General features: G+C 44.3%; 1 protein-coding gene across 1 annotated transcript in view; it reads right to left on the reverse strand.

The window, feature by feature from the left end:
- The window catches only part of LOC139279611 (mucin-6-like), an 838,525-nt gene that overhangs the window by 681,747 nt on the left and 130,431 nt on the right, over positions 1-26,347 (reverse strand). Inside the window, exons 4-6 of the mRNA XM_070898726.1 lie at positions 13,468-13,518; positions 12,134-12,374; positions 6,969-7,095 (exon numbers count right to left, since the gene is read on the reverse strand). Coding sequence (XP_070754827.1) covers positions 6,969-7,095; positions 12,134-12,374; positions 13,468-13,518 — 419 coding nt within the window. The remainder of the gene's footprint in view (positions 1-6,968; positions 7,096-12,133; positions 12,375-13,467; positions 13,519-26,347) is intronic.

Here is a 26,347-nt window from a genome sequence, read left to right on the forward strand (position 1 = left end):
TTATACTTTTCCAAATATCCCGCTACTGCTTCTTTAATAATGGACTCCAGCATTTTCCCAATGACAGATGTTAGGCTAACTGGTCTATAGTTTCCTGCTTTTTGTCTGCCTCCTTTTTTAAATAGAGGTGTTACATTTGCAGTTATCCAATCTGCTGGGACCTCCCCAGAATCCAGGGAATTTTGGTAGATTACAACCAATAGATTACTATCTCTGCAGCCACTTCTTTTAAGACCCTAGGATGTAAGCCATCAGGTCCAGGGGATTTGTCCACCTTTAGTCCCATTATTTTACCGAGTACTACTTCATTAGTGATAGTGATTGTATTAAGTTCCTTCCTCCCTATTGCCCCTTGATTATCCACTATTGGGATGCTTTTAAGTGTATTGTACCGTGAAGACCGATACAAAATATTTGTTCTAAGTCTCTGCCATTTCCCTGTTCCCCATTATTAATTCCCCAGTCTCATCCTCTAAGGGACCAACATTTACTTTAGCCACTCTTTTCCTTTTTATGTACCTGTAGAAACTCTTACCATCTGTTTTTATATTCCGTGCTAGTTTGCTTCCATAATCTATCTTCCCTCTCTTTATTATTTTTTTATTCGTTCTTTGCTGGCTTTTTAAAGTTTCCCAATCCTCTGGTCTCCCACTAGCCTTGACCACTTCTAATGCCTTTGTTTTCAATTTGATACCATCCCGTATTTCCTCAGTTAGCCACGGATGGTTATCCCTTCTCTTATTTCGCCCCTAACGTTTTATGCTTACTAACCACAGAACTCCTCCCACTTCATCTGCTGCTCCCATGACCAGTTCACCTGCAAGGTTGCCTCAACACAACAACATTGATAGAGACAACACTATATTGCTCATTACAAGTCAGCAGTACTATTTGAGATACCAAAAAGTCTGTCAGAAATGAGTTTCATTGTGTGCCTCTGGAGCCAAATGCTGTCAACTTTAAAGCTTCTGTCAACTGTATATGGGCTAGGTTCGTCATTTTGATTTTGTCTGTTTTGGTCATTTCTGGCATGGACACACCTCCAGTTGACATTGAAGAACTTTCTGCTCATCCATAAGTTAACTGCTTTTGAGCAACTCTGCATGTACAGCCATTCCATTGTTGCTGTCTTTCCCTCATGATGTAAATTTCGCACATTAGTACTGATGGGAGCAGCACGTGCTACTGAACAATTAGAAACTATTCTATGGTATAAACAGGGCATTACTGACTGCATTTTAGCACAAGCTAAGAATCAAACCTTTTGAACACTAAGCTCAGTCGGAACTGTTTCAAACTCATTAGAGCATTGCAAGACGTAACCTCTCTACGCAAATGTTCCCTCTAATAACCATTCCCATTAACAGGTCAGTGCTACAGCAGTAAAAGATGGGTATTCCAACAGAGTGTATTAGCAACAATTCTGTATTTGTCTCCTTCTGCCTGAGAAACATCCTTGCAGTAAATAGTCTGAACCGATGTTGAATGTTCAAGTCTTCAATGTAGCAGAGAGTGTAACCTCAGATCGCTACAGTAACTGATTGGATCGTAAACATAGTGGGAAGTTTAGAATTTGCTAAGTAGCAGGTGAGTAGGTCAGACTGAAATTTAGTCTTAAAATTTAGAATTTATCTTAGAACTTTGAAAACTGCAAGGTAGTTAATACTGAGCAGTTAACAATACAAGTCAGGTCAGCAGTTAGTAGTGAAGCAATTAGCAGTAGATCGTGAACCAAGTGGGAAGTTTAGAATTTGGTGAGAGTAAGAATTTGGTGCAGAGGGTGAAGGAGATGCTTTTTTTGTCTTTAATACTTGTTGTGGTTTGTCTAAGCTTGAGGCAATAGGTATTTAGCATTTTGTTCAGAGTTTTAGCCCTTAGTGCAAGTTAGTGTGTAAAAAATAGAACAAGAAATACTCAAAACAGATGAAAAGCTAAATATAAATAAATATGGATAAAGACCAAAGATAAATAACTAAAATACCTAAAATTTTAAAAATGTGACATTTTCCAGTCGCGTCCGGTCGGCTGGGGCAAACAATTCCCGGACCCAGTGATGTCACAGGACAGGAGGTTGGTGATTGGTTGGTGAGAAATACATTTTTCTTTTGCTCTCGGGTGAGTAAATAGTAAGTAATTTGTTTTCTTTAACAAAAGCAGTCTATTTAATTTTAATTCAGGCTATCAATAAACAAATAAATAAAACGGACTAGAGATGGTAGGGAAGGCTATGGTCCTGAAATCGCGGCCCCTGTGGGCATGTCTGAGGTGTATACGTGTCCCTAGGGACCGCGCAAGTTCCAAGTTTAGGTATACGCTGTGCATGCGCCTGAACCCGGCACTTGCGATTTGTCAAGATTTGACAGATCACATGCATCCCCGGGAGAAGGGCCTCCGCGGGCGGAGATTTGGGCTATTTTCCCAACTCCAGCCCAGCAAATGTCCTTCAAATTCTTATACCTGGTAAAAGCAAGAGTAAGGCGTACTTTTACCAGCGTAAGAGTTTTAAAAGATAGAAAAATAAAATGTCACCACAAATTTTTATATTAAAAACCCTGTCCATTATGGTAAGTTTATTTTTACCCATAACATATTTTTAAAAATTTAAAAAAAAATAATTTTGTCTGAAACATTTAATTAAGTTCAATTTCAATTAATATTAAATATGTGATGTGTTTTTTTTAAATTTATTGAATGTGTTTCTGTGTTTTTGGGGGTATCCCCATTCATAGTTATGGCAGCTCCGTACAAACGGAATTACCGGAACTATGAATGGGAATACTCCATTTTGATAAGTTGGCTCAGCTCACGTGATCCCACTGATGTATACAAACACCTACGTTGATGGGATACATGGGCCTCTGCACCTGGCTGCACATCTAGACCCAGGGCCAGAAGTTTGCGTACCTCTGGGACCACCACGTACTTTCGTAAACATTTTTGTGGTCAGAGGCATCCGCCCGCGGGAAGCCTCAGGCCCTGAAATTGCGGTCGATGTATCAGGGCTGTCGTATGTGCGAGTTCATGGACAGCAAGACTGTCCCAGATTCCTATATCTACAGCAAATGGCTCTGCCTTGAGTCACTCCGGCTCAGAGTAATTGAACTGGAGTGCGAATTAGAGACACTCCGAAACACGGTGAGGGACAGGAATTTCTGGATAGTTTAATCCAGAACACAGGCTGAGGGGTGACCTAATCGAGGTCTTTAAAATTATGAAAGGTTTGATAGAGTAGACACAGAGGGACAAAAATTCCGGCTTCGCCGGGTCGTACAAAGTGCGCACAGACCCGAGAGGCCTCACAAAAACCAGTTATCGGGGCGTGATGCACATGAGCCGAAAACCGTCTTTTCCGATCTGTCAAGATTTCTCTGTACAGATCCGACGCCTCCTGGGGAGAAGGACATCCGCGCGGGAGAGATTGGGCTATTGACCCAACTCATGCCCAGCAAATGTCCTTCAAACTCTTACTCCTGGTAAAAGCAGGCACGTGGCTTATTTTTACCGATAGAAGAGTTTTAAAAGATATAAAAATTAAATGTAAACACTCATTTTTATATTAAAAACCCTGTCCATTAAGGTAAGTTTATTTTTAACACTGTTAAAACACATAAAAAAAATTCCAAAAAATATATTTTTTTTCTAAAACATTTAATTACATGTAATTTCTATTGATTTTAATTATGTGAGGTGTTTTATTTATTTATTATGCTGTGTTTCGGTGTTTTATGGGTTTTTCTCATTGACAGTAATAGGAGTCCGTACAAACAGAGTTCCCATTTTTATCAATCAGAATACTGCAGAGTGATTGGTGGTCCAGGCCCATGTGACTCCAGCTTGTACGTATGTACGTACCTGAAAGGCATCTCCCCATGTGCTGCGCAGCAAATCTAAGCCTCTGACCGGGATCTTATGTTCTTCTGGAACCAACAGGTACTTCCGTAGATTTTTTTCGGGTCAGAGCCGTTCGTACGAAGGAAGCCTCCGACCGCAATTTTTCCCACACAGAAAATGTTTCCATTCGTGGGAAAGAGCAAAACTGGAGGTCATCAATACAAGATAGTTACCAAGAAATTCAATTCAATAAGGAATTCAGAAGAAACTTCTTTCAGCGAGAGGGCTGTGAGAATGAGGCACTCACTACCACAGGGAGTGGTTGAACAAATGAGGGAGAGGGGAATAGAAGGTTATGCAAAGAGTTAGCTGAGGAGGCTCGATTGGAGGATAAATGCTGGCATGGACTGGTTGGGCTAAAGAGCCCTTTTCTGTGCTGTATATTCAATGTAATTCTCTGACTATGGCTATCATTTTATGCATGATTTTATTTTGCATCACACCATTTATTGTAAGAATATTGTTTTTAATCTTCTAATACAATGTCTGATATTGTTTCACAGAGTATAACTGTTGGAAGGATTGGGTGCAACAGGGGTTGACAGCGAGCTCTTTTGAATCTGGGACAGGAATGTGAATCCAGCCCACATTAATGGGATGAACATAGAAATAGGAACAGGAGTAGGCCCCTCGAGCCTGCTCCGCCATTTAATAAGATCATGGCTGATCTGATCATGGACTCCAGTCTACTTCCCTGCCCGCTCCCCATAACCCTTTATCCCTTATCAGTTAAGAAACTGTCTATTTCTGTCTTAAATTTATTCAATGTCCCAGCTTCCACAGCTCTCTGAGGCAGTGAATTCCACAGATTTTCAACTCTCTGAGAGAAGAAATTTCTCCTCATCTCAGTTTTAAATGGGCGGTCCCTTATTGTAAGATTATGTCCCCTAGTTCTAGTCTCCCCATCAGTGGAAACATCCTCTCTGCATCCACCTTGTCAAGCCCCCTCATAATCTTACACGTTTCGATAAGATCACCTCTCATTCTTCTGAATTCCAATGAGTAGAGGCCCAACCTACTCAACCTTTCCTCATAAGTCAACCCCCTCATCTCCGGAATCCATCTAGTGAACCTTCTCTGAACTACCTCCAAAGCAAGTATATCCTTTCATAAATATGGAAACCAAAACTGCACACAGTATTCCAGGTGTGGCTTGTTGGTTGTACAACAAATACATTTGGCCCGTTTCAATGTAGTTCAAAAGTGGCTATAATTAGCAATTTCACTCCAAATGCTGACTGGTGTGAGAAATGGAAATGTCCGGACTAAGATTGAGGCACATTGACGGGTGAGAGGCAGGTTTACTCTCCCAGATTTGACCATGCTCGGTATTTTCATTGAATGCCCAAAAGACAAAAGTATTACATTTCACCATGCTAACATCTGTCACCTCACTGAGCACAGCAAATTAAATGCTGTACATAAATCCCTAAAACATTATAAATTATGGGGCCAAAAATTCCTTCGGGATTTCACCAGTCTCTTGCTGTAAAGCTGGCAAGAGACTAGCAGAACCCGGCAGAACATGGCAGAGACCAGAGGTGGGATCGCACTAGACCACAGTTCCCAAAAAACTGAAGTCAATGGGAATCAGGGGGAAAACTCACCACTGGCTGGAGTCACACCTAGCATAACGGAAGATGGTTATGGTTGATGTGGCTAATCATCTCAGCCCCAGGGCATCGCTGCAGGAGTTCCTCAGGGCAGTGTTCTCAGCTCAACCATCTTCAGCTGCTTCATCAATGACTTTCCCTCCATCATAAGGTCAGAAGTGATGACTGCACAGTGTTCCGTGCCATTCGCAACTCCTCAGATAATGAAACAGTCCGTGTCCACATGGATCAAGACCTGGACAACATTCAGGCTTGGGCTGACAAGTGGCAAGAAACATTCGGCCACACTAGTGCCAGGCAATGACTATCTCCAACAAGAGAGCCTAGCCACCTCACCTTGACATTCAACAGGATTACCATTACCAAATCCCGCATTGTCAACACCCTGGGAGTCACCATTGATCAGAAACTTAACTGGACCACCCACATAAATACTGTGGCAACAAGAGCGGGTCAGAGGCTGGGTATTCTGCAGCAAATGTCTCACCTTCTGACTCCCCAAAGCCTTTCCACCATCTACAAGGCACAAGTCAGGAGTGTGATGGAATACTCTCCACTTGCCTGGATGAATGCAGCTCCAGCAACACTCAAGAAGCTTAACACCATCGAGGACAAAGCAGCCCACTTGATTGGCAGCCCATCCACCACCTTAAACATTCACTCCCTCCACCACCAGCGCACCGTGGCTGCAGTGTGTACCATCTACAAGATGCACTGCAGCAACTCACCAAGGCTTCTTCGGCAGCACCTTCCAAACCCGTGACCTCTACCACCTAGAAGGACAAGGGCAGCAGGTGCATGGGAACACCACCACCTCCAAGTTCCCCTCCAAGTCACACACAATCCTGACTTGGAAATATATTACTGTTTATTCATCTTTGTTGGATCAAAATCCTGCAACTACCTCCCTAACAAAACTGTGGGAGTACCTTCACTTCACAGACTGCAACGGTTCAAGAGAAGGTGGTGGCGACCACCTTCAAGCATAATTAGGGATGGGCCTTGCCAGCGATGCCCACATCCTGTGAATGACTAAAAAAAAGCACTGCAATTGTTGAGGCAGGATCCTGTGCATCTATGGAGGAAGGTGCACTCAATGATCTGAGGAATACTGGCACTCACATGGGCACGTGTGGGCCCCACTAGAAGAAACCCACAGGCTGCTGGTAATTTTGACTTTGGGTGATTGGGTAAAGCAGGTGATATCGATCCAGCTGCCCGCTGTACACTGACTTCAATCAAAATAAAAATCGACAGAAACATATAAAGGGCAACTGAATCGATATCTCCTGTTTAACACAATCACCCAAAGTCAAAATTGCCCACATAGCTTTAATGTAATATTTAATGTGAACTTCAAACTGGTGAATTAAATGACGATATTCTGCCTGGACAGGAGACACGTCTATATTTTTAACCATACGCCATTACTTACATCACTGAGTCAAAAAAAATGTTACACACCATCAGATTGTCTATGTTATTCCAGATAACTATTAGATCAAAATCTTTCTGCTTGGCAATCAGTCTGGTGCTGTCTCCAAATGACTTGATCTGTATTCCATTCAAATTGTACGGCAGCTGAACAAATCTGTCAAATAAGATTAAAGATGGAATAATTCAATAAGATTTAAGTATGAACTGCTAATTTTTTTTTAAAACACCAAACTACTCCCAAAGTGATAACACCTGTGCTAATAATCTGTAACAAATTTACCTTTATAGGTTAATTAAGACTATTAGTTTAAAACTGTATGGGCTAGACTTTCCCTAAAGCCCCTCACCACCTGATTGCTGCCCAGAAACACCATTAACGTTCTGCAACCAACGCTGGTGAAAATTTCTACAATAAAGGTAAAAAATACTGCCCATCAAGAAAATGGATCTTACACCAAGATTCTCGGCGGTTAAAGGCGAAACTAGGTGAAACGGGCCGTTCTTTTTTCTTTTTTCTTTACGCAACATATTCTTTATTTTACTGGTGTAATACTTTTAGCTTATACAGGTATTGCACTTAGAAAAATAAATTAATCTAAACCACACTGTTTGTTTTAAAGGAACTTATAATGCCATCCCAAATATTTCATAAGATCTCTTTTCATATATCATTTAAACACTTGTGATGCTAAGAAAAACAAACCAGTGGGGTACTGCTGGGATCAGTGCTGGGACGCACTAATTACAATCTATATTAATGACTTGGAAAAAGGGACCGAGTGTAACGTAGCCAAGTTTGCTGACGATACAAAAGATGGGAGGAAAAGCAATGTGTGAGGAGGACACAAAAAATCTGCAAAAGGACATAGACAGGCTAGGTGTGTTGGCAAAAATTTGGCAGATGGAGTATAATGTTGACAGAAATAATCAAAGAGCAAGTTATTATTTAAATGGAGAAAGATTGCAAAGTGCTGCAGTACAGCGGACTTGGGGGTACTTGTGCATGAAACACAAAAGGATAGTATGCAGGTACAGCAAGTGATCAGGACGGCCAATGGTATCTTGGCCTTTATAAAAACATAGAAACATAGAAAATAGGTGCAGGAGTAGGCCATTCGGCCCTTCGAGCCTGCACCACCATTCAATATCATGGCTGATCAGTCACCTCAGTACCCCTTTCCTGCTTTCTCTCCATACCCCTTGATCCCTTTAGCCGTAAGGGGCTGAGGGCAATGGAGGCCATCGCCCGTCCCTTCGGAACGGCGTATTACAAAGGGGATGGAGTATAAATGTGGGGAAGTCTTGCTACAGTTATATAAGGTATTGGTGAGGTCACACCTGGAATACTGCGTGCAGTTTTGGTTTCCATATTTATGAGAGGTTCACAAGGTTGATCCCGGGGATGAGGGGGTTGACTTATGAGGAAAGATTGAGTAGGTTGGGCCTCTACTCATTGGAATTCAGAAGGATGAGAGGTGATCTTATCGAAATGTATAAGATTATGAAGGGGCTTGACAAGGTGGATGCAGAGAGGATGTTTCCACTGATGGGGGAGACTAGAACTAGAGAGCATGATCTTAGAATAAGGGGCCGCCCATTTAAAACAGATGAGGAGAAATTTCTTCTGTCAGAGGGTTGTAAATCTCTGGAATTCGCTGCCTCGGAGAGCTGTGGAAGCTGGGACGTTGAATAAATTTAAGACAAAAATAGACAGTTTCTTAAACAATAAGGGGTTATGGGGAGCGGGCAGGGAAGTGGAGCTGAGTCCATGATCAGATCAGCCATGATCGTATTGAATGTCGGAGCAAGCTCGAGGGGCCGTACGGCCTACTCCTGTTCCTATTTCTTATGTTCTTATGTTCTTATGTAAGCACTGCACCCTTAAGACAATATTTTAGTGAACTGTTGGGAGTCCACTGTACCGTTCTTACCAGAATGGATAATAAGTATTTAAAATTTAGTCCGATGCTGCAGTTGGGTCTAGGGAGGGGGGGGAAAACTCAAAAAATATTTTTTCACTTAAACAAAAAATAAAAAGTTAGAAAACATTCTCAAGAATGTTTTTAATATAATCGCTGTTTTAGAATTTAAAAGATAACTATAACAACCTTTAACTTACCTTTCCTCACCGGGTACTCACCTACCGCCCTGTTTCCGGCAGCTTTTTGTGGGCGGTTTTGTGAGTGTGTATGGGTCCCTGTTGAGGCCAAACTTAGATCCTGGTGGTTTTCTCGGCGGTACACACGAGTGGTTTGTTCCCCCGTGGTCTTTCTAAAATGTGGGCGGAACTCTTTAAAAAATAAAGAGGAAACTCTCGCTGGGCGATTTTTCATGAAAAAGCGGCCGTACCGCAGAGAAAACCGGCGAGAATGGAGGCGAAAGCCCTAAATGATTTAGCAACTAGTGATTTGGACAATATTCATGATACTTCTGTAAATACCTTAAAAATATCATAAATTAATGCAGTGATGCTGAATGCAAGATGCAGGTCCAGTTCTGGTTCTGCCCAATTCCAATGTGGGTTGCATCAAGCTTGCAGATCCAAACTGAGACTGTGGATTCTCCCAGTGAGGACGGGAGAAATCAGAGGGCAGAGTTGCAGTAAGAAAGTCCCTAGGGCTTGTGGGAGAGCTTGCAGTGGGGTGGTGCCTGTTTAACAAGGTTTTGGCAGCCATTATAAAATCTTGTCTACTGATAGAGCCGTTGCTGTTGATCTAAGCAGCATTGTATTTGCCCCAGCCGCCATACTACAGTCACCTACTCGTATACATGTGACATATACACAGTCAGCTGCAGGTATCATGTCAAGCAGACAAAAAAAGTATTAAAAGGTACAAAAAAAGGAGTGAGCTTACCCTAAAACACTAAGCTTAAAACAAGATAAGAACATACAAGTAGGTGAATATAATATACATCATGGGCCACACCGACCTGTGTGAGAATACCACCGCAGGTCGGGGCTATAAATAGAGCTGGAGCGCCGGGCCCTGGAACATCGTGGACGAAGGTGCGGCCAATGAGGGTACGGGGCACAGAAGAGCCGAGGGCCTGGGGCAGCACGGGCCAGCCCATACTGCGATATGTGTGCGCACTAGGTCCATGCAGCAGAGCAGGTCTCCAGTCGTCCTGGTTAACCCTTGCCACTGGATACAGACCTAGCTCTGTTGTGCCCATGTGGTGGCTGATGTGCAACGTTAAAAAAATCCACGCACAGGCATCTTCCACCCCCTCAATTGGAATTCAGGTCTGGAACATCGGGTCCTTTATTGAAACATCTGTGAACTCTTGTGGAAGCAAGTCATCCTCGTTGGAGGGACCGCCTATGAATGAATGAATGAATGAATAATATGGAATTGAGACAAAGGCCTGAGTTTTAGCCAAGTCCTGAGCCGATGGTGTTGTGAGATCGGGAAACCTGAAGACCCGGCTTCCTGAATGTCCGACACAATTTAACTGTAGGGCTCCTTTAAGTTATGTTCCTGCGCAGAGACAGCTGGATTGGAGGCCTTTCAGACAGGAAGCCTGCTTCACAAGGCTGAACCCTACCAGAGCAGGAAGATGTATCGGTGATGAAGAGATTGCTGGGAAGGGTTGCAGTGGTGTGAGTCCGGATTGTTGGGGAGGAGTGATTGCCAGGAGGGGGTTGGAGGGTAGGGGAGGGGGCCAATGGTGGTCTGGGGCTTCCCAATTGCAGGGGAGTGCTCCAATGGTGATTGGGCAGGGGCAGGGAGAGAGGTTACTGGGCAGCGTGTTGGGCCTGCTGGAGGACTCCTGCTCCTCCTGGTCCACGAGCAGTGATGTAAAGGCACTTACCTCATGGATTGAGCTCTTCTTGCCTACTTTCAGCTGCCGAGATTCCCTGTTAAAATGAAGTCAGGCAGCCTCATTATAATATTTAAATGACCAACCCACTTCCCACAAGCAGATTGGTTACCCACCTCCGTTAAAACCGGAAGTGGGTGGGTTCAAGGAGTGTTCAGATCCTGTTCCAGACTTCTTGCATTTGAACCTCTGACTCGACCCCAACCCACCTGTTTTGGGGAGTTCAGATTGAGCCCAAAATTTTGCTGAGATTCTAAATTCAATAGGAATGGCTCTATCACTAGGAACTTCCTCCCTAACAGCACTGTGGGAGCAGCTTCACCACACGGATTTCAGCAGTTCAAAAAGGCAGATCACTATCACCTTCTCGAGGGGCAATAGGGATGGGCAATAAATGCCCGCCTTGCCAGCGATGCCCACATCCCAGGAACAAATATAAAAAAAAAGCTGAAAATTTATGATGGCAGCCAACTTCCTGGTAAACATCATCATTATAGGCAGTCCCTCGAAATCGAGGAAGACTTGCTTCCACTCTAAAAGTGAGTTCTCAGGTGACTGAACAGTCCAATACGGGAATTACACTCTCTGTCACAGGTGGGACAGATAGTCGTTGAGGGAAGGGGTGGGGAGCCTGGTTTGCGGCACGCTCCTTCCGCTGCCTGCGCTTGGTTTCTGCATGCTCTCGGAGACGAGACTTGAGGTGCTCAGAGCCCTCCCGGCTGCTCTTCCACCTCTTAGGGTGGTCTTTGGCCAGGGATTCCCAGGTGTCGGTGAGGATGTTGCACTTTATCAAGGAGGCTTTGAGGGTGTCCTTGTAACGTTTCCTCTGTCCACTTGGGGCTCGCTTGTCATGTAGGAGTTCTGAGTAGAGCGCTTGCTTTGGGAGTCTTGTGTCCGGCATGCGGACAATGTGGCCCGCCCAACAGAGCTGGTTGAGTGTGGTCAGTACTTCGATGCTGGGGATGTTGACCTGATCGAGAACACTGACGTTGGTGCTCTGTCCTCCCAGGGGATTTGCAGGATCTTGTGTATCTTGGTAAACAGACAGCTACAATGCGTCAAGCTACACCAGTTATTAAAAAAGTAGAATTATACCTGGGAATTTAAGCAGCGAGTTAACTGACACATAGTTATATAAATGTAGCACATGCATGGTCACTGAACCACAACTTGATGGCAACTGTGTTGAATGCAATTATTCTTAAGAGTCAAAACTGAGGGCTAACTAATATTGAGTCAGCCACACAAAAAGCAACAATTTGATAAATCAATACAAGTGGGGTGAGAACTTCAGCTGTGTATAATTGTGGATTTGATTATCGTCAGCAATAATTCTAGTTTCTTTTAATGAAATAGTCTTCAAAACATACCCATTATCATTCACTGTAATTTTTGCATTCTCAATTATGATCAAGATGCCCCAGATGTTGATTGAGATTCTTTTAATATATCCATGTTTTCCTCTACGAATCTGAATGTTGAAACCTCCAAAGTTTTCAGAACAATCACTGACAAAGATATAGTTGCACGTTGATGAAAAGTCATAAATAAAATTGTCAAAGGTTTTGAAATGTTCAAAACCCCATGTGGTACACGTTGCTTTGGTCGGAGCTGTGAAGAAACATGTTGAGAACTGTGTTACTTATTTTATACATCTATATCTTAATGGACAATTTTGTAATGACTCAAGAGAATTGTACATCCACCTCCAACCTTCCCCATCCATCCTGGAGGCATGGTCACTGGAATCCCTCGGATATGCTATCCAATTGGCCATTCCTGTCGCTTATGTGCAATGTGCAAGTTTATTCTACATGTACTAGCAGCCTACTTACTGTAAAGAACAAAGCCAAGCTGAGATCATTTATCAGCACGCACTTTCCTTCAAGAATAGCATCCACTAGATTGAAGTCTGATCTGTTTGGCTCAGCAGTACGTCAGACAGTGTAATGGGACAAAGGTTAGCTTTGTGTTTCAGTTTTGTGTATGGATAAAGGCTGCCGTCTTGGATAATAGACTGCGTGGCTCAAGTTTTTACCTGAAGTGATTCCTATTTGTTACGATTATCTCTAAATTTAACCAATCTCTGCAATATTGGTAAAAAGCCACCTACATTGTCTAATTCATTAGTTCCACAAAGGTCATGTTCGAAAAGAATCAGCTCAGATGAATCTCTAACTTTTAATAAACTACAATTAAGTATATGCAGTTAAAAAATGTCCATGGAAATTAATTTCGTCAAGGCTTCTAGCACTCCACTGCCAAAACCTCATCAGAAGTTCCATTCAATTGCATATCATGGATTCCGCCAAACTGAAGTTATGGTGGCCAAGCAAAGGAAGCTGCAAGGACATTCACTCTGCATGTGCGATTACTGTATTTGTCTTTATGAAACTAATGAATTTAATATAGAGAGTGAAAGTCTTCTTATAATGAACTCTTTACTGTGTAATTAATGTTGGTGGAAATATGTAGCTTTAAAACAAAACCAATTTCTGCGCACAATCTTTCATTAGCAGGTTATTAATGATCCTTCTGAGTTTTTTTAATGAGAAGCATTTTATCCCCTATATTTTATCGCACAGCAATTGCAATAACAGCAGCATTTGGCAGCACCCCCGTTCAAATCCTAGCCGATAGTTCACTTTGCCTACCAAATACTTTATACGTTTCAGAACACTTTCTAAGGTATTTAAATACTCACAATAATAAAGCCGTTGTCCTTGAACAGAGACATACATCGTGGAGCTTTCATCTATAAACAACCAAAGATTTTTAATTTGAAATGGTGAATTATTTAAAACATTCAATTTAGTAATAATTTAACGAAATTTCTAACACAGAAATCAAAGAAATGGCAGCCATTTGGCCGAGGGAGCAATTACTGATATTTATTTTCTTCAGTTGGAGCTTCTTATTCTAATTTTCAGAATGGCACACAGTGACTAGTGCGGTACCGCAAGGTTCTGTGCTGGGGCCCCAGCTGTTTACAATGTACATTAATGATTTAGACGAGGGGATTAAATGTAGTATCTCCAAGTTTGCGGATGACACTAAGTTGGGTGGCAGTGTGAGCTGCGAGGAGGATGCTATGAGGCTGCAGAGTGACTTGGATAGGTTAGGTGAGTGGGCAAATGCATGGCATCTGAAGTATAATGTGGATAAATGTGCGGTTATCCACTTTGGTTATAAAAACAGAGAGACAAACTATTATCTGAATGGTGACAGATTAGGAAAAGGGGAGGTGCAACAAGACCTGGGTGTCATGGTACATCAGTCATTGAAGGTTGGCATGCAGGTACAGCAGATGGTTAAGAAAGCAAATGGCATGTTGGCCTTCATAGCGAGGGGATTTGAGTACAGGTGCAGGGAGGTGTTACTACAGTTGTACAGGGCCTTGGTGAGGCCACATCTGGAGTATTGTGTACACTTTTGGTCTCCTAACTTGAGGAAGGACATTCTTGCTATTGAGGGAGTGCAGCGAAGGTTCACCAGACTGATTCCCGGGATGGCGGGACTGGTATATCAAGAAAGACTGGATCAACTGGGCTTGTATTCACTGGAGTTCAGAAGAATGGGAGGGGATCTCATAGAAACATTTAAAATTCTGACGGGTTTAGACAAGTTAGATGCAGGAAGAATGTTCCCAATGTTGGGGAAGTCCAGAACCAGGGGTCACAGTCTAAGGATAAGGGGTAAGCCATTTAGGACCGAGATGAGGAGAAACTTCTTCACCCAGAGAGTGGTGAACCTGTGGAATTCTCTACCACAGAATGTTATTGAGGCCAATTCACTAAATATATTCAAAAAGGAGTTAGATGTAGTCCTTACTACTAGGGGGATCAAGGGGTATGGCGAGAAAGCAGGAATGGGGTACTGAAGTTGCATGTTCAGCCATGAACTCATTGAATGGCGGTGCAGGCTCGAAGGGCTGAATGGCCTACTCCTGCACCTATTTTCTATGTTTCTATGTAATCTTATTTCTCCGCATCTTTTTGTATTCTTCCTTTTGAAATATTTATCCAATCCCTCTTTAAATGATGTTTCAGTCTCTGCCTCAGTAGCCACATGTAGCACAGAAAACATCTAATAATCCTCAGGAAAACATTTCTTCCAACTTCCACCTTGATTTTACACTCTGATCATGCATAATCTAAAGTATAATCATCATTGTTTTTCTACTGATAAGCCATAATCCAGGCCCCATTTTAACAGTTTACCAAGCAGTGAAATCAATATTTCATTGTTTATCATCTCAAAATCTTTCATAATGTTGAAAGACTCTACTTGGTCCCACCTCGACCTTCTGTTCCAATGAGAAAAGTCCCAATTTTTGCACCTTTTTCCACAACGATAACCTCTCAGTTCTGCTATTATTTTGGTGAATGTCCAGTGTTATGTCTTTGGATGCTCTGATAATGACTCCACGAGGCAAAGTATTGCACTTGAACTGTAGTGACCTTAGTCCGTTTAATATAACTCCAGAGTGAGGATACCACATAGTGGACTCCCTTTTATACCTGGGTACCTGTGGTGTACAGGTGACCCCTGGGCCTCCACCAGTTGCACCATCTAGTGGTGCCAGCATAGTGTATACAGTGTGAACCTTGTTGATGATACCTCCGGTAAACAAGTCTCCATCTTATGCAACTATACAGAGAGTATATCTATAGTATACATATATAACATCACTCTCCCCCAAGTCTTTTGTGTCAATACCTTCGCATTACGTGCTTTGGCTTGGCTCTCCCCAGACTTAAGTGCCAATAGCCCTTGCACCTTGGCTGTGCTTTGGCTTGGCTCTCTCCTTGTTAACCCTCAAGTCCTTATTGCCACAACGTTGGGTAGTGGTTACCAGTTGGGATGATTCAATGGTGCAGTGGGACTTCAGTGGGTTCTGGGTGTGATCCATGTGTGTGTCCATGGCTACATGCATCCATTTTCCTCCCCACATGTAGATCATGCCGATGGCTCATCACTTTCATGAACATTCATATGCATTCAAGTCCAGAAAAGGAAATTTGCATTTACATCATTGCATTTGTGGTATTGTTGAGAGGCAAGTACATTTGACTGGTGAGATACATTGATGGTACATCTTTAGGATCAGTACTAGGTTCAGCACCGATGCATGAGGACAAGCTAGTTCCAGAGCTGCTGGATGGTGTCCAGGTAGCCTGGTGGTGGCACATTGCCCGGTGCTGGCATTGGGAACCCGATTGGCTCGAGTTGCCTGCTCTCGGGGCCTTTGCCATTGCTCATAGCGTTGGGCAGGTTCACAGATGTCTGTGACCTCCCTGTCCTCTCCTTGTGCCCCGGGTCGCTGCTGCTCCCTGAGGAGCAGTCGTCTAGCAGTACACAGGGAACTGCTAACTCACTTGCCTGGGCGTTATTTGGTTTGGGATCCTGGCTGACCCCAGTCCCAATTGGGAGAACAGCCACGGGTGACCCCTTGCTCCCGCGCATAGTCTTGGCGGTGATGGGATCTGGGGGCTGCGCCTTAGCGCAGTTTGCTCTTTCAGGCTCGTGGTGGTTGGTGCCATCGGGTGCCTGAGAGGTGGAGCCGATCAGGGGCAGGGTATCGATACCGGTGCCGTTGCCCTCCTGAGATCGCTTGCACTGCAGCTTGTCTATTTTAGCTGCTTGTGGCCACAATCTGTGGTGCATCACCCTGGGTCCCAGGGGTGCAGGCTATAGCACCAGTTAGCCCGCTGGACCTGTGTGCTTCCGATGGGTGTTTGCCCGCTACATAATCAGAATACCGTTGAAATCCTGCATCGCACAATGTTTCATTGCTTATTGTAGATAAACTGTAGCTCCGATCACAATTGCCCAACTTTTCTTTGCTTATCACATGTATAAACCTCTGATCATCAATTACAAGCTTTATATTTAGCTCACAGTTGTTATTACATTGTGTGAGAATGTGGGACTGTCCCTTTAAGTGTGGTGGGTTGCTGGCCTCCTTTAAGAGAGCCTTGCTATCTTTATCCCAATCCTTTTCTTCGTTTGGTGCCACGTGTTGCTCCATTAGTGCTGCACCTCGTAGTCTGGCCGCCGCCATCTTTTCCTTCAGCACTTCACCTCGTGGCTTGGGCGCCATCTTTCTTCCATCCATGATGTCGGCTGCTGTGATCCTCTTCTCCCCGGGTTCTGCCACCAAAGTTGGGACGTCGCCTTTGAACCCAATGTTCTTCCTCCGGAGTCCTGCCACTGGAGCCTGGAAGGTGCGTTCGGGTCGTCTCAGCTGGATCATCTCCACGCAGTCGTGCTGAATGGTCTGTGCCTCGGGTGCTGTGCTGGTCTGCTCTCTGGTGCCAGATCCAACCTCAGGTGAGGGCTTGCTTTGCCTCTGAGCGCGGGGGACGTCGATCACTGGAGGGCTGAAATCTTCCCAGCTCCAATGGAACTTCTCCATCTACCTTCTTCCGAGTAGTGTTGGTCCATCACCTGCAACAATCCACAGTGGTAATTTGTGCACCGCGCCATCATGGAGTACCTTTACATTCGCACTACCAATGACTGGGATGAGTTCATTGGTGTAGGTGCGCAGCTTTGCTTGAACTTGGGTCATTCAGTTTGATTGTCCCATAGCCTCTCAAAGGCTTCTTGATTCATTACTGACTGGCTCGCCCCCGTGTGCACTTCCATGAAGACTGGAACGCCATTTATCTCGACTTCCATCCTCAACGGTAGTGCAGGTAAACATTCCGTCCACCTCATCATGGGGCTGAGTTTCCTCTCTGACTATCGTTTCATAATCCGCCCTGGATTCATGGCCATCTGCAGACTCTTCAACACGGTGAGTCCTATTTCATTTACACATTCGTTGGAGGTGGCCCTTTGTGCTGCACCCTTTGCAAACATAGTCTTTAAAACGGCACTAGTGAGCCCTGTGATTTCCTCCGCAACGCCAGCATGGTGCTAACTGATTAGCCCTCCTCGGCGGACTCAGAGTTAAGGCACTCGGGGGCCTGTTCTCTCTCCCCTGAGGAGATTCATGTTCTACAGTCCAGCCTCTAAAAGGCACCATTCTGTGCACAGTACTTGCCGGGTTTGAGTCCTGAGGATGAGTCATCTGCCTAGAGCCGCAGGTCGAGGTCATGAATGCCTGGCTCACGGTGATGACCTTCTGCAGTGTGACTGTGGTATCCGCAGATAGTAGCCTGTGAAGAAGGCCCTCATGGCCGATTCCGATGACAAAGATATCCCGCAGCGCTTCGGTGAAGTGTTCGCTGAAATCACACGGTGCCGCCAGCCTCCTGAGGTCTGCAGCATATTTCATGATTTCCTGGCCTTCGGGCCGTCGGTGGGTGTAAAACGGTGTCTGGCTGTGAGGATATTCTCTTTGGGCTTGAGTTGTTCTTGGATCAGCGTTACAAGCTGGTGCCAGCAAGTCCCTGACGAGGCCATAGACGGTGGGCCCACAACTGGTGAGCAGGATAGCTCTGCACTTATCAGCCAGTGTGGCGGGATCATCGCCTGTCAGGTGGTTTGCTGTGAAGAAATGGTCGCGCTTCTCCACAAAGAGATCCCAATCATCCCCATCGGCGAACTGCTGCAACATACCAAAGTTAGCCATTTTCGTGTGAAAGTCCATAATCTCGTCGCCAATTGTTATGTCTTTAGATGCTCTGATAATGACTCCATGAGGCAAAGTATTGCACTTGAACTGTAATGATCTTAGTCCATTTAATATAACTTCAGAGTGAAGATCACACATGATGGACTCCCTTTTATACCTGGGTACCTGTGGTGTCCAACTGGCCTCCACCAGTTGCGCCCTCTGGTGACGCCAGCATAGTGTATACAGTGTGAATTTTGTTGATGGTACCTCTGGTAAACAAGTATCCATCTTATGCAACTATACAGTGACTACACAGAGAGTATATCTATAGTCTGCATATATAACATCCATTGTCTCCTTTCTGTGGCTTAAATATTTCTCTTATAAAGGGGGCAACCTGTACTTCATGCAATAATCCAACTGTACACTAAAAAAGCAATGTCTTGTAAAAAATAAATCACCATCACGTCCTTGCTTTTATATTATAATGCCCTTGTCAGAATTGATGTTATAAATTGTTGTCTGAGACTGTGAAAGCCATGACATCCATTGATATGTTTTTCAGCATTTCCTGAGATGAAACTTGTTTTTGCCATTAAATGTAAATAATTGCATTATATTTCACCATTGAAAACTACCTCCCTATCATCAAGAAAGAGTTATTGGTATGTTGTTGACTAACAATATTTAGTCCATTTTTATATAAGTTGCTGTTTGCATTTAGATAATGTATTGTTTTCAAATGTAACAGAAAATATTTAATACTTCAGCCCTTTAATTAATGTGCTGAAGTATTAGAGTCTAGAATTAGAAAAGACCACTTGGATCATCTATTCTTTCCAATCTGTCCCATCCTGGATTCCGTATAATCTAATGAACCTCTTAAGGCATACCACCAATTGCAAGTAAACTCTCTAACACTCTAGCCAATAAAACTCTGAAATATTTTCCTAATCATGGAACTCCTGGCTAACAATTCAATCTTACAAACCACACTGTTCAATTCTCTTTTGGATAATACAATCAGATTCTCAACAACACAGGAGCCATTGTTTACATTTGTCACCATCACCTTCAAAACTTTCATATATAAAGTATTTAATCAGTTATTTTCTACTCTAATCAATGATACATTAACTGCCTTTATTAAACTGCCTTTAAGCTGTTCATCTAAACACCATTCATCCTAAACAGACCATTTATCTGAATCCGCTAGATCTTTTAGCGCACAATGTGCACAATTATTACAAGGTGCTGCACATGAATTCCCATGTTGAATTTGTGCAACAGCAAACAATTTCAATATTCACCACACTCACCTATAGTTGCAAGTTGCATGTCTTTGGTAAGTGCTCTCTGATAAAGTGAATTTAATTTCAGAGTTGTAAGTGATCATAGCCATATCCAGTTTGTTTTTGTATTGTTTTACCCTTCATTATATTCAGTACAAGGTACTTGTCAATCTATATATCATCACTTCACTGTTATCAAGACTCTGTGACACTTGTAATCATTTGCCAAGTGCCTTATCTACCGATCAGTCAGAGCAATACTTGGAAGAACATGGATTAATAAATGACAGCCAACACGTATTTGTTAAAGGCAAATCGTGTCTGGCTAAAATTATTGGGATCTTTGATGAAATAACAGAGGGCTGATGAAGGTAGTGTGGTTGATGTTGTGTATAAGGACTTTCAAAAGGAGTTTGATAAGTGCCACATAATAGACTTGTTAGTAAAATTGAAGGCCATGGGATTAAAGGGCAGTGACAACGTGGATACAAAATTGGCTGCGAGACAGAAGCAGAGAATATTAGTGAACAGTTGGAGGGAAGTGTTCAGGGGTGTTCCCCAGGGGTCGGTGTTGGGACCACCGCTCTTTTTGATATATATTAATGACCTGGACTTGAGTATACAGGGCATCATTTCAAAGTTTGCAGGTGACACAAAGCTGGGAAAAATATTAAACAGCGAGAACTTCAGTAGGATGTAAAAAGCCTGGTGGAATGGGTAGACACATAACAGATGAAATTTAATGCAGGGAAGTGTGAAGTGATGCATTTTGGAAGGAAAAATCAGCAATATAAACTACATGGTACAATTTTAAAGAGGGTGCAGCGACAGTGAGACATGGGAGTTTACGTACACAAGTCTTGAAGGTGGCGGACAACTTGATAAAGCATATAGGATACTGGCTTTATAAATGGGGGCCTAGAGTACAAAAGCAAGGCAGTGATGGTAAACCTTTATAAATCACTGGTTAGACCTCAGCTGGAGTATTGTGCCCAATTCTGGGCACCGCACTTTAGAAAGGATATCAGGGCCTTGGAGAGGGTCCAGAGGAGATTTACTAGAATGATACCAAGGATAAGGGAATTCACTTAGGTGGATAATCTAGAGAAGCTGATTGTCCTTCGAGCAAAGAAATTTAAGGAGAGATTTAATAGATATTCAAAATTATGAGGGATTTTGGTAGAGTAGATATACACAACCTGTTTCCACCAGCAGGGGGGTTGCTAACCAGCGGACACAGATTTAAGATAAGAACATAAGAACATAAGAAATAGGAACAGGAGTAGGCCCCTCGAGCCTGCTCCGCTGATCCGATCCACTTCCCCGCCCGCTCCCCATTACCCCTTAACCCCTTATCGGTTAAGAAACTGTCGATCTCTACCTTAAATTTATTCAATGTTCCAGCTTCCACAGCTCTCTGAGGCAGCGAATTCCACAGATCCACAACCCTCTGAGAGATGAAATTTGTCCTCATCTCAGTTTTAAATGGGCGGCCCCTTATTCTGAGACTATGTCCCCTAGTTTTAGTTTCCCCTATCAGTGGAAACATCCTTTCTGCATCCACCTGTCAAGCCCCCTCATAATCTTATACGTTTCGATAAGATCACCTCTCATTCTTCTGAATTCCAACAGATAATGGGTAAAAAAGCCAGGGGGTAGATGAGGAAGCATTTTCTTATGCAGCGAGTTGTTATAATCTGGAATGCGCTGCCTGAAAGGGTGGTAGAAGTGGAATCAATAGTAAATTTCAACAGGGAAGTGGGCATAAACTTAAAAAGAAAAAATTTGCAAGGAAATGGGAAAAGAGCAGGGGAATGGGACTATTTGGATAGCTCTGTCAGAGATGGGCTAAATGACCTCCTTCTGTGCTGTATGATCCTTTGAGCTCTGTCAATCCCTTTGAATATTATATTAATGTATAACTGGGCTGGCCCTACATATAGGCAGCAGCCCCAATGCAAACTGATTATTTTAAAAAGCACAGTCTACCTGCAAACAAGTTCAGTGTCTCATTCAATAATGATTTTTTTTTGTGCGATCTTAAATCAGAAACGTTTGCTTACAATACTCGACGCAAGGACATCAATGAAGTTGTTCATGTCTTATGCTGCTTTCACGTTGCAATACAAAAAAAAGCTTATCTTCAAAATCCACAAATAATGGATCAGCAATTGTCTACTACTGGGAAAGAGTGGTGAAGCGACAGGCCTTATAAAGAGTTAATCCTGGCATGTTCTGTGAGGCACCAGTCTTGCTGTTGATCATAAAAAATTCTAGAATTTACCTCAGAATTATTGGCCCCGATATTCTCTCAGAGGCGTTGGGAGCGGGGACGGGGCGGGGTCCGATATCACGCGGGAAGCTCAGAAGTAAGTTCAGCTCATTTGTCAGTGGCATTTTAACGCAGTCATCTCATTACCATTTTTCTTCCATGTTTGACTTTGATTGCACGGCAGCAGGCGTGATGAGGACCCACATGAAGCGATCTCAACTCTAGGCTGTAGAAATGCAAAACATTGCAAGTCCGAGTCGCTGGGAGAGTTATGAAACCAAGATGTTAGAGGTGTAATGGTAACCATACCGCCCAACAGTGTTGATTCAAGTGGGCAAGATGCTACCAGTGCCAAAGGACACAGTGCAGCCGCATGTAAATCCAAGGACAGGCCCAACAATAATCAAAGACTTCACCGGGTGGAAACCGATCAGAACTGTCATGTATCCAGACATGTTTACTGCTTGTACTATTACATATGATGTGCCACTAGAGGGCACCACTATGGGAAACTTGTACACCAGCTGTATGGTCACTAAGGTGTGCCACCAGAGGGCACTGCAGTGGGAGACTTGTAAGTTACCTGTACAGGTGTGCCAGGCCTAGCATAAAAGGCAGACCACCATGTGTGATTCTCACTCTGGAGTTATATTAAATGGACTAAGGTCACTACAGTTCACGTGCAATACATTGCCTCGTGGAGTCATTATCAGAGCATCCAAAGACATAACAATTGGCGACGAGATTACGGACTTTCATGCGAAAATGACTAACCTTGGTACGATGCAGCAGTTCGCCGATGGTGATGATTGGGACACCTCTGCAAAGAGGCTCAACCATTTCTTCACAGCAAACGACCTGGCTGGCGATAATCCGGCCACACTGGCTGATAAGTGCAGTCCTATCCTGTTAACCAGTTGTGGGCCCACCGTCTATGGCCTCGTCAGAGATTTGCTGGCACCAGTGAAGACAATGAGTAAGACGTACGAGGAGCTTGTAATGCTGATCCAAGAACAACTCAAGCCCAAAGAGAGCATCCTCACAGCCAGACACCGTTTTACACCCACCGAAGGCCAGGAAATCGTGAAATATGCTGCAGACCTCAGGAGGCTGGCGGCACCGTGTGATTTCGGTGAACACCTCACCGAAGCGCTGCGGGATATCTTTGTCATCGGAATCAGCCACGAGGGCCTTCTTCACAGACTACTATCTGCGGATACCACGGTCACACTGCAGAAGGCCATCTCCGTGAGCCAGGCATTCAGGACCTCGACCTGCGGCTCTAGGCAGATGACTCCTCCTCAGGACTCAAACCCAGCAAGTACTGTGCACAGATTAATGCCTTTTAGAGGCTGGACTGTAGAACGTGAATCTTCTCAGGGGAGAGAGAACAGACCCCCAAGTCCCTTAACTTAGAGTCTGCCAAGGAGGGCTAATCGAGTAGCACCATGCTGGCGTTGCGGAGGGAATCACCGGGCTCACCAGTGCTGTTTTAAGGACTATGTGTGCAAAGACTGCAGCACAAAGGGCCACCTCCAGCGAATGTGTAAAAGAAATATGACTCACTATGTTGATGAAGAGCTGCAGAGGGCCATGAATCCAGGGCAGATTGTGAAGCGATAGTCGGAGAGGCAGCTCAGCCCCACGATGAGGTGTATGGAATGTTTACCTGCACCACAGAATGTTCCCCGTTGAGGATGGAAGTTGAGATAAATGAGATTAAAGTCTTCATGGAAGTGGACACAGGGGCAAGCCAGTCAGTAATGAATCAAGAAGCCTTTGAGAGGCTATGGGGCAATCAAGCTCAACAACCCAAGTTGGTCCCGGTTCAGGCAAAGCTGCGCACCTACACTGATGAACTTATCCCAGTCGTTGGTAGTATGGATGTAAAGGTACTCCATGATGGCGCGGTGCACAAGTTACCACTATGGATTGTTGCAGGTGATGGACCAACGCTACTCAGAAGAAGGTGGTTGGAGACGATCCATTGGAGCTGGGAAGATTTCTTCCCTCCAGCGATCGACGTCCCCCGCACTCAGGCAAAGCAAGCCCTCACCTGAGGTTGGATCTGGCACCAGAGAGCAGACCAGCACAGCACCCGAGGCACAGACCACTCAGCACGACTGCGTGGAGATGATCCAGCTGAGACGACCCGAACGCACCTTCCAGGCTCCAGTGGCAGGACTCCGGAGGAAGAAAATCGGACCCAGAAGCGACTTCCCAGCCTCGGTGGCAGAACCCAGGGAGAAGAGGATCACAGCAGTCGACATCGTGGATGGAAGAAAGATGGCGCCCAAACCACGAGGTGAGGTGCTGCGGAAAAAGATGGCGGCGGCCAGACCACGAGGTGCAGCACTAATGGAGCAACACGTGGCACCAAACGGAGAAGAGGATTGGGGTAAAGATAGTAAGACTCTCTTAAAGGAGACCAGCAACCCACCACACTTGAAGGGACAGTTCCACATTCTCAATCAATGTAATAGCAACTGTGAGTTAAATATAAAGCTTGTAATTGATGATCTGAGTTTTATACATGTAATTAGCAAAGAAAAGTCATGCGATTGCGATCGGAGCTACAGTTTATCTACAATGAGTAATGAAACATTGTGCAATGTAGGATTTCAACTGCATTCAGTTAATGTAGCGGGCGAACACCCATCGGGAGCACACAAGTCCAGCGAGCTCCCGAATGCTGTAGCCTGCATCCCTGGGACCAGAGTGATGTACCACGGAGTGCGGCCACAAGCAGCAATATAGACAAGCTGCAGAGCAAGCGATCTCAGGAGGGCAACGGCACCGGTATCGACTCCACCTCTCAGGCACCCGATGGCACCAACCGCCATGAGCCTGAAAGAGCAAACTGCGCTAAGGCACAGTCCCTTGACCCTATCACCACCAAGGCTACACCTGGGAATGAAAGGTCCGCAATGGTTCTCCCAAATGGGACCGGGACCAGCCAGGATCCCAAACCAAATAACACCCAGGCAAGTGAGTCAGCAGTTCCCTTGCACTGCCAGACGACTGTTCCTCAGGGAGCAGCAGTGACCCGGGGCATAAGGAAAGGACAGGGAGGTCACAGGCATCTGTGAACCTGCCCGATGCTAGGAGCACCGGCAAAAGCCCCGAGAACAGGCAACTTGAGCCAACCGAGTTCCCACTGCCAGCACTGGGCACTGCGCCGCCACCAGACTACCTGGACACCATCCAGCAGTTCTGGAACGAGTTTGTCCTCACACACCGGTGCTGACCCCAGTACTGATTCCAAGTATGTACGTCACTAGTCAGATGTACTTGCCTCACAACTGTACCACAAATGTAATGATGTAAATGCAATTTTTTTTTCTGGACTTGAATGTATATGAACATAATGAGCCATCGGCATAATCTCTATGTGGGGGGGAGAGAATGGAATGGTCACGGACTCACAAACAGAAACCACCAGCACCTCTTCAGCCAATGAAACACCACCTACTCACCCAAGATCGAAACCACCCTCCAAGAGTCAACCAAATAGAGAAAAGCCCAGGGCACAGTCAATGCATGAAGGCAATTTGAACTAAAGACTTGGGGGAGAGTGATGTCATGTATCCAGACATGTTTACTGCTTGTACTATTACATATGATGTGCCACCAGAGGCACCACTATGGGAAACTTGTACACCAGCTGTATGGTCACTAAGGTGTGCCACCAGAGGGCACTGCAGTGGGAGACTTGTAGGTTACCTGTACAGGTGTGCCAGGCCTAGTATAAAAGGCAGGCCACCATGTGTGATCCTCAGTCTGGAGTTATATTAAATGGACTAAGGTCACTTCAGTTCAAGTGCAATACATTCCCTGTGGAATCATTATCAGAGCATCCAAAGACATAACAAGAACAGTGTAGGTGTTGATGTATATGCAGTGAAGGGCAAGGCGGAACATTCCTTGTCAGGATTTCAGAACATTAGTCGATGGATTAATATGACTATACGGCGGCTGATCGCTCAATAATGAGTCAGGATGTGTATCACAAGAGTTTTAGGGGTATACCACTAAAGGCGAGATCAGCAGAGATGAAAACATATTCAGGGGAAAAACTGTAGATGCTTGGACAAATGGAATGTATAGTACAATACCAAGGGCAACAAACAAGATGACCTATTATTGTAGCGAACTATGTCAATCAGTCAACACTTATGGGCAAAGATTGGCTAAGAGTGCTTTGTTTGAAGAGAAAAAGATTAGTGAAGACTAATGTAGGTCCCTTGCAGTCAGAATCAGGGGAATTCATAATGGGGAACAAGGAAAGGGAAGACCATTTGAACAAATACTAAGGAAGACACGAATAACCTCCCGAAAATACTAGGGGACTGAGGATCTAGCGAGAAGGGGGAACTGAGGGAAATCCTTATTAGTCAGGAAATGGTGTTAGGGAAATTGAAGGGACTGAAGGCTGATAAATCCCCAGGACCTG

This window comes from Pristiophorus japonicus, chromosome 14 (genome assembly GCF_044704955.1).
Source record: "Pristiophorus japonicus isolate sPriJap1 chromosome 14, sPriJap1.hap1, whole genome shotgun sequence".
Taxonomy (NCBI): domain Eukaryota; kingdom Metazoa; phylum Chordata; class Chondrichthyes; family Pristiophoridae; genus Pristiophorus; species Pristiophorus japonicus.